This window comes from Cyanistes caeruleus, chromosome 4, assembly GCF_971803275.1.
Source record: "Cyanistes caeruleus chromosome 4, bCyaCae1.hap1.1, whole genome shotgun sequence".
NCBI lineage: Eukaryota > Metazoa > Chordata > Aves > Passeriformes > Paridae > Cyanistes > Cyanistes caeruleus.
This window is the reverse complement of record NC_141704.1, coordinates 50844372-50857946: the sequence shown is the minus strand read 5'-3', so window position 1 is coordinate 50857946 and position 13575 is coordinate 50844372. Positions and strand designations below refer to the sequence as shown.

Here is a 13575-nt window from a genome sequence, read left to right as displayed (position 1 = left end):
TGATGTAACATTTCCAATATATTTACAATATAATTTTCTCAGATGGAGGTTCCAGTACTGTAAAAGCCTCACTTTAGTTACTGACTTAGTAATAACATATTGACATAGTGCAAATGGAATTTTAATTACACTAACAGAATAATTTATATGTTCTTGCATTTTATAAGGCAGTATCTTTCAGGATTCACTTCTGTGTCAGTAATCCTATTTTGAGTCTTCTGAGAAGAAGAAAGGAACTATATGGTGTGCCTTTATTCTTGGTCAAAGTGAATTAGACCTTCAAATACACTCTGCACTGGTGCGGCCTCAGTTTGAATATTGTGTGCAATTTTGGTCACCACAATATAAAAAAGGTATTAAGCTATTAGAAAGTGTCCAGAGGGTAACAAAGATGGTGAAGGGCCTTTGGGGGGAAGCTGTGTGAGGAGTGGCTGAGCTCACTTGGTCTGTTCAGCCTGGGGAAAAGGAGACTGAGGAGAGACCTTTGTGCTCTACAAATTCCTCACGAAGAAGAGGAGGGGCAGGCACTGATTTCTTGCCTGTGGTGACTGGTGGCAAAGAGAGGGGAAGGCCTGAAGTTTTGTCAGGGGATATTTAGGTTGAATGTTAGAAAAAAGTTCTTCACTCAGAGGGTGTTTGGGCACTGTACTGGCTCCCCAGGGCAGTGGTCACAGCGTCAAGCCTGACAGAGCTCAAGAAGTGTTTGCACAATACTCACAGGTGTGTGGTGTGACTCTTGAGGTGTCCTGTGCAGGGGTAAGAGTTGGACTCGATGATCCTTGTGGGTCCTTTCCAACTCAGCATATTCTGTGATTCTGTGATCCATCAGGAGCTCAGATCTGCAATCATCCTTGTGTAGCTCAGCAAACAGATTTTGCTGTAGCATCCAATTTTCTGCCCAGTTGATGCTGTTCCTAAGAATCAGTCCATTGAAACACTAGACCCCAAAAAGAAAGTTACAGGGATTGCTCATTTATTTTTATCTTACAGCATGAGCCTTTCCCTCTTTTCTGCTTCCCTCCATGGAGCCTGCCTTTGCCAACCTCCTAGACATTTGGAACAATGATATGCATATGTCTGCCTTGGATGTATGAGGGGCTCTTACCTTCCCACACTGCTTCAAGCACTTGTTAATTACCGCTTCAGTGGGATGAAAAGTACACCACAATACTGATTCTTAATTGCAAATAATTCCATATTTGCTTCATAGATAAAATATTTAGAGCTAGTTCCTTGTCTGGTCTTCAAGAAAAAGCAAAGTTTTTTTTCTCAATAAGCTAGAGATTTAGACTTTGAATACCTGTAGATATATTTTTAAGAATGAAGTGAAATAGCCTTGAAGTAACAATGGTGATTTGAGGATTCTTTTTTCTTAGACTTTTAGCAAGAGTAGGAAACTCTTAACATTAGCCCTATAAATACCATTTAATATATTATATATAAGTTCTTGTCACATAGAAGTCTGGAAAGCATTTACAAACATGACCCTTAGATTCAAGCCTGTAGGAGAAACTTTACAAACCCCAACATCTTTCTAAAATGCTGTCTAGCTTGGGCACATTTTTAGTAGTTTTGGTCTCACACAGGGTCTGTTTGTTCTGAAGACTGGACCCTAGTGGAAAAAAGGCAGTGAAGTCCGACCCTGAGTGCATCTTTCATCTGCCTGGGTTTTATTTATCACATACCCCTTAGTCTCTGAATAGAGACAAAAAAGGAGACTATTTTCCTGTTTCAGGACAATTAGCTTGTTCTTTAAGGCTAGGTACCAGAGCTCCTTAGGAGCTACTTTGCCTCCAGATCTGAGTAGTTAGAGCTAAAAGCAGAGAACATACTGTCTTGCTACCTTACAGTCTTTGCACATCTTCCTTTTCTCCAGAAAAAAAAAAAAAAAAAAAAAAATCACAAGTAGGAGCAGAGCCTTCTCACAAAAATAGTGAGAAAGATTTTTCTTCAAAGGCTCAAAGTTATTTCCAAGAGCTTGACGATAGCTTATAGAAGTTGGTGAGGCAATACCATTTGATGAGATGGTACCTGCTATTCTACCATCCTGCTTAGAACTCATTAAAGAGGGGTTAATAAAAACTCAAAAACTTAGAGCATTTAGGCAAGGACCTTTGATTAGAGTATAATTCTTATTTAACTTATTATGTTCTAATGCTACTACAAAGTCATTTATTTAAAATACAACAGTGTAATTAATATATGCTGAGAGTAAGTTGGAGGAGCAGATATTCAAACTTATAATACAAACACTGTACCCCACCTGAGCTCCTAGATCTAGTATTAAGCGGTACAAATAATCTGCATTTGCTACTTAATGAGATTCTAAAATACACGTATTTAAAAATCTCATAACTCACATCTTATTTGGACATTAGTCTATATGCCAGCTCTGACACTGATCTGGGACAAGACTTAGGTTACTCAGTCTGTTATCACATTTGTTTCCCATGTCTAAAAGTGGATTATGCTTCTCAGTCACCTCACAGAGATGTTATAAAACTGATTTTGCTCAAGTTTGCAAAGCTTTTTGCAGTTCTTGGCTTACTGTCTGGAACTGGAGGGCAGTACACCAATGCCAAGTATTTCTACTATCCTACAGCAGCCTGGGACAGATTATTCACATGCCAGTTCTTTTACTCTGGGACATGTGGCTGCTGAGTCAAGTGGTGATGGGGCACATTGAGGACAAGGCAGACAAAATGCAGGCAGAAAAAAAGAGTTACTCTAACACTGCAGAAAAATAAAACTCACAGTAAAATCAGTCTTAATAAACAAGAGAACAATATAAACCCTTCTCTTTGGCAAACTGTTGTATTCATAGCTGATTCTAGCAGCTGGCAACTGCAGATTATTAATGAAGCATTGGTAGGAACATGAGCAGTTTGAACAGGTTGATTATAACTGACTGAAGTCTACAATGCACAATATCAAGATACATTGTTTGTAGCATTTGCTCTTAGTTTGACCTTATTGCTTGCTTGCTAATTTTTCCTCTTTTCTTTCTCCCTTTATAATTTCCTTCCACATCTATCCTTTCTTCTGCCCTCCTTCTTTTTTCCTCTTTCTCTCTTTAGTTCTCATACACCTAAGTAAGTTCAAATGTATTGAAAACTGCAATAAAACTGTTGCATATCAGATGTTATAAAAGTGGCCTCTTGTTTCTCTCCTATTATTTGTTAACAGACACATGCAGCTCCTATTACAAGTTAGCTGTGTTCTTGTTCACTGCTTACATAAATGGGATTTATACAGGGGAACTAGAAAGAACTTAGGAGAAAATCCTTGTGCACACCTGACAGGGTATGTAAAGGCTGAGGAATCTCTGTGTATTTGACAGTGAGGAGTGAGATTGATGGCTTCACTCAGGACCCACTCCAGTCACTATTCCCCTGCTGCTTTCCTGGGAGTGGGAAGGGGGTGTTCCTCACCCACTGCTTGCCTATAAAGGCATAGGTATAAGCAATGCTCTCCTGCCAGCTTTAAGCACATGATGGAATTCATATGACTGACTAAAAACACTGGTGGTGATCTTTATTTACTCAAGCACTGTTTCTTTTTTTCTTATTTTGGTCTGGTACTGTGTCCTTCACTTGAACATCACCACACATGCTTGTTTTTATGATTTTTACCATATTTCTTTTTATTCTTCACAGCCCACAATAACCTATAAGGGTTTTGAAAAGGCATTTTGATTATCACTACTTTATTCCTTCATCTTTTGCTTCTTCCTTTATCAATGTTTGTGTCTACTAATGTAAAATTCTGGGGTTTTTTGATTGCTGATGGATTTTGCACTTGTCATAATATTGCTTATATTACTCAAATCTTACTAGTTAGGCTCAGGTTAGAGCTGGGTGTATTAATGGGTTAGATGTCTTTAGGAGGGATTCAGTTTCAGGGATTGCGGTAGGACATTAAGTGGAGATTTTGCAAGAGAATACTTCTTTAGGTCCTGGGCATGCATGGAATGTTTGAGATGTTGGATTTCATGTTTGTGAGAAAATAAATATTTAGTTTCACCTTGGTACAAACATATATTTTTTCTTTTTCTTTTCTTACCTTTTATTGACTGAAGCTAATATTGGCCATGATGATCATAAAGCAATATCAGGGAAGCTATTCTTAGCCATGCTTCATGGGATAAACAGGAGGTGTGAGATACTATGATCCAGGCTCCTCTTCATGACAACATAATGCCCACTGTTGGTTGGCAGACAGGACCATGCAGTGGCCTTTGCACAAATTTGCTTTTAGGTTAAGGCACAGGAACAGCCACTGCCCCTTTGCTTGTCTCCTTAATTCTCCTGTAATTTACTGTGAAGCTTTTAAAGGGAGGAAAGCACTGAACTGTCAGAGCCTGTTCTTCTACCCTAAAGGGGTGGATATAGTGGGATCTCTCCAAACCATTCATTAGTGACATTCAGGAACCTTCAGCATTCTTTTGACTAATGTGGTGGCTGTGATTTTTCAAAGTGCTTTTGTATTATTTTTAGGAAAGGAGTGCTTCCTCAGTAAATTGATAAGCCTCTTCCATTTTTATGAAGAGCAATGTGTTGATGTTGTTTGCCATGACAAAAATTTATAATAGCGATAGAAGTGTTGTCATGTGAATATTAAATATGAAAACAAATATGTTGAAGCCTTTGAAGTGTAAGAAAACAATAGTTAACCTTTTTTCATGAAACAACCAAAAGTTTTCTCAGATGAGCAGAACAACAGCTTTTCTGGGATAGATGGCAAACTCTCGTTCTCTACTTCCACTTAACTCACAGAAATAGAATTCTGCTTTTTGTGGCAGTTTTGAGGTTTTGTGCTTGTGAACATGCAGTTGATCATTTTTATTTGTGCTCTTAGTTACAGTGGGCTTTCTGAGATACTCTTTCTTCTAATAGATCTATATTAGCAAAAACAAAATAGTATTTAACTGTGTCGACAAAGTTAAGTCTCAGCAACCAGAATTGTTTAGATTTGTCCAACTTGCTCTAGTGGCATGCCCATGATTTTCTCTCTGAGTTTCCTCCGTGAGCTAACATTAAACTGAGACTGGGATAAGCGGAAACAAAGTACATACCAGAGGTTATTTCTGGACGTGTGTATAAAAAGATGTATATGCTCTGTGTACAGAGCAAGAGATACCTATTGCTGCCAGCAGGAAATCTCAGTTATATGGTGCAGAAGCCAAACTACTTGGGCTTTTAAAATTTTGCCTAAAAGCCAGATGTTTTAGTCATTGATTTAGCTTCCCCCAGAGGTGTGCTGGCGATATGAGATTGTAGCTGATGTCTACAGTCAGCTTCAGTGAATTGGAGAATCAAAAGTACACTGGGTTTCTATCACAGGGCTAACCTAGTAATAGGTAATCTTAAAAGCAACATTTTGCTTGTTTTGTGGTATATATTACATGCAGTGCTACATGGCATTTACCCTAAAAGTACTCCAGGCACTATCCCAAGAAATAAGTATACGCTGACACAGTTGGGTGTTTTTAGTTTTTGTTAAGGTAAACATCTCACTCCCACTGCTAATGCAGTTTACTGTGAGATATTGGAATATGCTGTAAGTGGCACAGAAGAAATCATGTAGAGACTTGCTGGTAATAGCAGGTTGCATAACAGCAGCCTACTCATTGTTAGTATCTGCAGTTTTCAACACTAGTATGGCAGGAGACCAATCAAGAGTAATAAGTTGCCTAAATGCCCAAAAAAGAAACAGGGAGGAAAGAAGAATTTGCAGTTCATACTGTCTGTGTAGCCTGCTTTACATAGAAAAAACCACACTGGACTCCAGTTCAGTGTTTAATAACAATGGTGTTTGTTAGTGCAAAAAATCTCAGAAATAAAAAATGGAATTTTACTGCTACGTATTTTCTAAAAAGGTAATGCAGAATGTAAAAAACATAAGGTTTTAGATGTGAGGATGATATTAGCAATATGAAATTTATTTCAGTCTTTAGAAGTTTTATGTGGATTTGAGCTGCCCAAAGGTGTTGGCTACACCTCTTAGAACCTCTGTAAGGTATCATGGTGGTGGCAGGTCATATGGTCAATTCTAAAGTAGAAGGGCTGTGGAAATCTTCCTGATGTCTTCTGATATGTGGAAACAGCAAAATTAGTACCATAAAGCTCTACCTTGTTCCTGCAAGTAATATCAACATCAAAATATCAAAATCTTAAAAGTAAAATGTGGAATTTTAATATTGTGTATTTATTTTATGGATACACAGGGAATTTTAAATCTCTGCTTATATCTCTGCTTTTCAGATGGTCGCAATTTGTTCCTCTCTGATGTTGTTGATGATGATGGTTCTGCTGCAATACCAAGAAATCTCACTAAAACTTACATATAGCATTTACTTATAATTTAGGTGTAACTTTTTTCCATTGTTGTTTCTCCTTACTGTAGATGGTAGAGCTACATAAATTAACCCACACAAACTAGTCACTTTGCAATAAGTGACTAATTGCAAATACAACTTCAGTGACTGAGATCATTGATTTTTAACAGTTGCCACATTTTGACTAGGCTATTGGAAATATTCTTGCCACAAGGTTTTTTTGCAGAACAGCTTTGCGTCTAAAAACAGACAGTCTTGTTCCCATGAAAGCTGGGAATTGATCTTTCCTCTGAGGGTTTTTTATGATCCCTGCAGATGACTATTGAATAATATAGTTTGATATGGAACAAAGGAAAATAAAAATGACATCTTGTTTCTTTCCTTGTTTTTCAGTCTAGTTGGAGAAGAGACAGAGACCAAAAAATGCCACCTACCACAGGAGCGCCAGATTACCCACCTCCTGATGGAGGCTGGGGATGGGTTGTGGTCTTTGGGGCTTTTATCTCCATTGGATTTTCCTATGCCTTCCCCAAAGCCATCACAGTGTTCTTCAAAGAAATACAAGAGATCTTCCACACATCATATAGTGAGATAGCTTGGATATCATCGATAATGTTGGCTGTCATGTATGCAGGAGGTAAGACATTTGTGAAATTAGTAAATAGCATTGCTTGGGTTTTTTTTCACATGGTCATAAGGCTTTTTTTCCCCTTAGGGCCTTTTCTTTGTTCCTCCACCTAAGTTTTAGGTAATTTAGATTAAAAAATATTTTGCAATCTTTCCCTAAATTCACTATGTTTGAGAGTATAATTTCCCAGCAAATCAATGCTTAAATAATTTCTTTTGGGTCTAGGTGTAAATTTGGTCATTTTCCACTGCATTGGTGAGATCTCTCAGTAAATCCAATGATGAAGCTTAATCACAGAAATTATGGCAATGAGGGTTCATTCTTGAGACACAGGTATTCCCTGTAGACAGGGGTTTTATATCTGGTCCTTATTTGTCCTAAAATCCTATTTTCATTTAGGCCCAGAGTGATGCTTCAAACATGCCATTTGTATGACAGCTAAGATGCAGACAATCTTATTCTTGAACATAAATTGTCTGATACCTTTTTTCTTGTAAGCAAGCAAGTAAAGAACAAGACAGATGTAAAAGGATTTTAAAGTACAAAGCTATGTTTAAGAACTAAGTGTCAAATCTGCTTTGACAGGCTTTGTGTCCATCAACCCCAAAGACTAACTTGTTAAATTCTGCGTGGTTTCTTCATTTTTTTTCAGAACTTTTTTCTCTTTTAAGTATTGGTGAGACCAAGCTGCTGCTTAGGCAAAACACTTAGACCGTTCAAAGGTGTGAATTACGTTAATTCAGGCATCAGAACTGGTATTTCCCTTTCTTTTAATGTTAAGAGGTAACCATCTGGAGCATCTGAGTATTTGCAGTGCTGGAGCAATTAAATGCATACATTTATAAACGTGTGTTTATGTATATGTACATGTGTGTAAATGTCCAGACAGAGACTGAAAACATTGTGCTGATAGCATACTGATACTGAAACTCTTTAATCACTGAAGAGTATAGCTCTGGTATTTTCCAGAAGTGGTATCTGTGTACTAGTATGACAACATAATGTGACAACATTTGTTGTCACGTCCAACAAATGAATGAAGTCTAATTTTCAGCATGGTAGTTTTTTTATCTCTTATTTCAGCCTCCCTAAGCTCTGACACATGGATGGCCCTTACCTTATTTAGCGGTCAGGGAAGTAGGGAGCATGCCTACAAAGAGGATCAGGCTATCTGGACTGCTCTCTCCAACTACCTCTTTTTCCCCTCTGACTGCAATAATGAAGCTGGAGCCATCATAGCATTAGTTGATGGGATGGAAAAATGGATCTTTTTTTCAAATTCTGTCATTCATAGACACCTTATGAAGACCTCTTGACAGATGGTATCAACAAAAGCATGCTATATAGATATTTTGATAATATTTTTATTCATCTACTAATAGAAAATTGTAAGTTACTTATATGCCGGTGGAGAAACATAAAGGATTTTATAGGATGAGAGACAATAGTCAAGTTAATTCACCAATATTCACCAGGTGAAGAAATAACTTGAAGCAATCAAGTTATTTCTCAAGGAGTAAAAGAGGGTATGTCTCATCACATTCAAGTCCCCCCTAATGCAGGACTTTCTTAAGGGTGCATCAGCACTTGCACTGTGGAGTGTATCGATGTAATTGTGGAGGCCTCTGAACGAGTGCTGAACCCGTCTGGGGCACAGGAAGAACACAGGTGTTGAAAAGCTGGATTTTTTTTCTGCTTTCTCTATGCTGTGACTTGCTGACCCTGAGCTCCTTTAGCTCTGTAAATCAGGTTTGATGTATAGTGCAGGTGTTGCTATGTTGTGTTCTCTGCACAGCATTTATTTTATGCCATTTCTGTCAGGTCAAAGTTCACCCAGGTTTTATTAACAGTGTCTCAGGACATTTAGCTGTGGTCATTTCTGTCTGTAAGGTTCAATGTGTAAAACTTTCCTATTAAATACAAAAGATTCAGTATTTCTGCCTTTTCTCTAATACTTCTTTGACTGTTCAGATTACCAGTTACTAACTCCACTTGTATATTGACATTAAAAATGACAGAATTGTTTGCTATTCATTCTGCTAACACCTACCCCATTTACTACAAAGATTATCAGCACAGGGACAGTAAGCAGAGTTGTTTAGATATCTTGTTACACACTAGTGGTTTTAAAATGCTGAGAATGACGACCCTGCCTGATATAAACACTCTTTGAAGCCAAAGCTTCTCTAGGACCACTTCCTAAAAACTAGGCCATTTAGACAATCACTGGCAGAATATGAAATAGCAATCCGGAAAAACATTTCTGAAGGAAATCACTTCATTGTTTTTACTGTCTGAAGGTGGTTTGATTCTTTCTTCACATTTGATGTGCTGTAATGTGAAATACACGTTCAGGCCACAAGGTACATTGTTTACTATGAAGTGTGATACATACACCTGCTATGAGCACTGTTCACCATGCTACTAATGAAGGTAACCTGAAAACATCTAAGATCTGTCATCCTCATTACAGCTTAGCATTCAACCTATTAATCATCACAGTGGGGTCAGTGAATAAGTTAGAGTCTGTGCAGACACTTTTTGCTTTGGAGGCTGCACCCTCTTGCAGTAATTAGCTGGCATCTGTGTTTCAGCAACAAGGTATTAACTTACCTTTCAGTGCCTCAGAAAAAAGCTCCAATAAGGAGCTAAAAGAATGTTAATTATATTTATCACTTACTTCATACTTAGAATAAATGGCATTAAATTATAGCAGACCATCTGGCAATCCATATGGTCTCCTGCAGTCCTGGTTAATTCCAGCAAATAGGTCAAGCACAGCATTCACCCTGTTAGGAAAGCACCAGGCAGAGGTGACAAATCTGATAAATCAAATCGATATGAAACTCCTTTTCTCTCTCAATTTGTCACAACATGCAGTTCCATACTGTTTTCTGTTGTGTTTTAGAGGGTCGGTTTGTTTGTTTTCTTAGGCTCTCTCTTCCTTCTTCCCCCACCCCCAACCTTTTGATGTTTGTTAGACTTTACTAAAAAGGCATCCCAAAAAGCAAGATCCAGTGATGTGATTAAGGTTACAAGTATTGCACAGCCTCTGCTGTTCAGACCATGCTTGATAAAAGCATCCTCTGGAGAAGAGCAGTTGTTCAGTCTCCATGGTAACTCCTTCTTCTGCCTCTTTTGAGCAGAGACTGTCAATTGCATTAAATTAAGGGTGATGCGTTTGTGATGGATTCCTTCATCCAAGGGACTGAGTTTGGGACCACCAGACTTTTGTCACTGGAGGACAGAAGCTGGGATAAAACGGAATTAGTTGAGTTATCCTGACAGCACAATCTGTGTTCTTGTATGTGTATGAACAGATACATGTATAAAATGCATGTATGTATTCTTATGTATATAAAATCTATGTGTCCATATACTTACAGAGTCATATTTCTGCTCCAACACACAGACAAATTAAGGAATTAAAGAAAAAGGTCAAATGCATTTGACCTCAAGTTCTCTTAGTTCATTCTTCTCTTTTCCAGACCTTTACCTCTCACTTTGTGCAGTGTTATCAGCTAAAGGTGATTAAAGAGCTTCTTATCAGAGCTCGATCTGTTTCCTGTAAAAATGTTTTCAATGCTTTCATAGTGCCATAGTGGCAGCTATGAAAGCCATGTGACAAGTCTGGTGATTTCAGACAGAGCTGACCTTGAGTTTTAGATTTCCTCAGGGAAAAAGCAGTTTGTTCGTTCGCTGGTCCTTAACTCTTTTTCTGTCACTTTTCCAAGAACAATTTCCAAGAACAGTCTGTGTTTTTTGTTTCTTTTGTTTGTTTGTTTGTTTTTTTCTCAAAAAGAATTTTTTGGGTATAACATTAAGTTATGAAAATTAGCTTGAGAGCTGATAAATCCTTCAAGCCGTACCCAGCTGTGAAATGTGGGACAGTCTTGCTGGTCTGAAGTTCAGAAAACAGAAAAGGTTCATTTAAATTCTGGATATTATTTCTGAGTAAATAGTTTAAAATGCATCTTTAGGCTGCTTTTGAAGAAAGATGCTATAAAAATGTACGGAGAGGCCGCTATAATTTTTCAAAACATGCTCATACTTAAAAAATGTAGCATTTAATATCTTCCTTTCTTGTCAGTATTGCTTAAGTTATTCAAGTCTGAAGTTAAGTGTTTCCAAACAGTAACAAACCCTTGAAGGATTTTTCATGTGACAGCACAAAAGTAACCTATAGACAAGTCCTCATTTTGACTTCGTCTAATATTAATTTGGAAAACAACATATCATATGGTATGTTCAAAATATTTGTGATTTTATCTCAGTGGGTGTTTTGGTGATATTGCTGTGAAGATGAAATGGCGTGCACAGTGGAGATGACAGTTGTGAAATCCATGTAACACAAACAACAGATGGTTATGGATTTTTACTTTTGGGTAGGACCTGGGCTCCTACACTTTTCTTCCTCCCTGATAACATTTTCTAATTTTGGTTTTACAAATACTGGCACAAGGAATTCAGTGGCCATCTCAATCTCATATGGAGATTGAGAAGCTTTCTTGAATTGACCTATCTCCTTTGTTGTCAGGGGCAAGTGTTTTCCCCCATCAGAATATGCAAAGTGTTGAATTTTAATAACCTCATTTAGAGTGCCCTTGAAAGCAGAACTTGCTAACTTTCTGAGTGCCTCATGGGCATGAGGGAATACTTCACATTTAGTCTAAGATGTATGTAAAACATCTATGTCAAGTTAATTTGAGACTCACAGATAAAGGAAAAGGAGTCATAATGAGGTTTCACAAGAATAGAGCATTTTGACTCTTACTAGCAAATGGAGATAAGAGTAACAAAATACTATAAATATACATTAGTTCAATTCTTAAAAAACAAGACCTGAATGCTAAAGCCTCTGAAGGGTAATACAGCCAGGTCTTATATTTCTTGGAAGGCTTTGAGTTTTAGTAAAACTTGATGTTGTAGAGTAGTGTTCTACAGTAGCAATAGGATGTTTTAAACAGAGATGTTTTAAACAGAAAGGTCTTTCTAGATGTTTTGAAAACACTCTACAGTGGTCAAAGGAAGAAAGGTGAAAAAAAAAAAAAAAGCCTATCTGTTGTAGACGGTTTTACACATTTTCTTTTCAAACAGGTTTGTCACCCTACGTACAGGAACAAGCTGTTATTTTACTCTGCAACTTGTTATATTTTGCTAAACAGAAAAGATCTAATTGCTAAATATTCAGTGCCTTTTGGGATCAAATTTTGTCAAGTTTTCATGAATAAAATGTTTTACTGGGATCTGAATATACTCAGGAAGCCAGTCTCAAAGCTCCCACTGAGTGAAATAAGGAAATTTTTGTCTTTTATTGTATGCTTGTGTTAATTTTGAGTAATTGTCAGAAATTGATACAGAACTCCCATTGTGTTTCTATGAGCCTCTACCTATGAGCCATAGGGCATTGGTCATGGTTTGATAAATACAATCACCTGGGGCATGCTTTAGAGGCAAACATGGCAATGCTGGGTTAATGATTGAACTTGGTGATCTTAGAGGTCTTTTCCAGCCTTTATTAAGGTTTCTATAGAAATATTTGTGGCAACTTAAATTTAATTAACATGAGCCTTTTACTAAAGCAGGTCTCATTTACATACAAGTAGGCAATATAGACTACATAATGAATATTAATTAATAACTCTTTCCCTTTGTAAGACTGCCTTGATCTTAATTTGGTTTTATAGACAGGGATTTCAATAAGTAAATCAATGTTGACAGCTTTTTTTTTTCTGCAAAAATGATGCTTTTTTGATTTCCACTTAGTTTCAATTAATAGGTCAAAGTCTAACAATAATAAATAACATGCATCATTTTTTAAGGGGCTAAAAGTTTGGGTTTGTTTAAGAAAGGTATCAAGGGACAAACTGAGGCCTTTGATATGTTCATAGAGCTTGTAAATCTTTGAGGAAAGAATGCTTATTTTGTGAGCACTGCAAATGTTGGATTAGTTCCCATATAGTTTTTCACTGGACCATACAATGGTTGTGTTCGTGATGTGTGTTGGGTAATTCAAAGGTAGTGAAACAATGGTGTAGCGCAACTGGGAATCATGAGACATTTATGCAGATACCAGAGAAGAACTGTGGGGCAGGAAAAGTCTGTGTATACCATTGTAGTCACCCAGCACTTCAAATGAAATAATAAACCCAGCACTTTACAAAGAACTTATTATAGAATTTTACTGGTCCATTGTTTTGGAATGTCTAAGAACTATTCCCTTGTTTATTTTGGAGGGTATATTCAAGGAAAACAGAGTTGTAGTGATATGTTTAGAAGATATTCTAAGCCAGTATCAAATGGCAACAGCTGAGACATACTGTGATTCATAAAGATATGTAGTTCTGCAGTCATTTAGAGAGATGTATGTGCCAGGGACTTAGTGATAGGTTTGTGGTGATGCCAGAGGAAAAACAGAAATAAAAAAACATGATGGTTTAGAATGTATTTTAGGATTATATTGGGCACTCTTTAAAATGATTTACTGGTTTTGAAGGTATTTGCAAAGACCACATGGTACATGTGTTTAAATGTATAAACCATATGAAGAGTTTTCAGGAGTCAGAACCTTTTCATCTAATAGTGATATTCTATTGGGATTCTGTATGTC

The 13575-nt window shown here is 37.2% G+C and overlaps 1 protein-coding gene and 1 long non-coding RNA gene across 6 annotated transcripts in view; both read left to right on the top strand.

The window, feature by feature from the left end:
- The window catches only part of LOC147653637 (uncharacterized), a 689274-nt gene that overhangs the window by 592087 nt on the left and 83612 nt on the right, over positions 1-13575 (top strand). The window lies entirely within an intron of this gene.
- SLC16A7 (solute carrier family 16 member 7) overlaps positions 1-13575 on the top strand; it is a 75387-nt gene that overhangs the window by 40880 nt on the left and 20932 nt on the right. For 4 of the 5 annotated variants that reach the window (XM_086884620.1, XM_086884622.1, XM_086884621.1 and 1 more), the window contains exon 2: positions 6731-6974. In XM_086884620.1, coding sequence (XP_086740746.1) covers positions 6761-6974 — 214 coding nt within the window. In that variant the 5' untranslated portion in view covers positions 6731-6760. Of the gene's footprint in view, positions 1-4187; positions 5879-6730; positions 6975-13575 lie in introns of those variants that run through there. The other variant, XM_086884619.1, reaches the window with a different exon arrangement.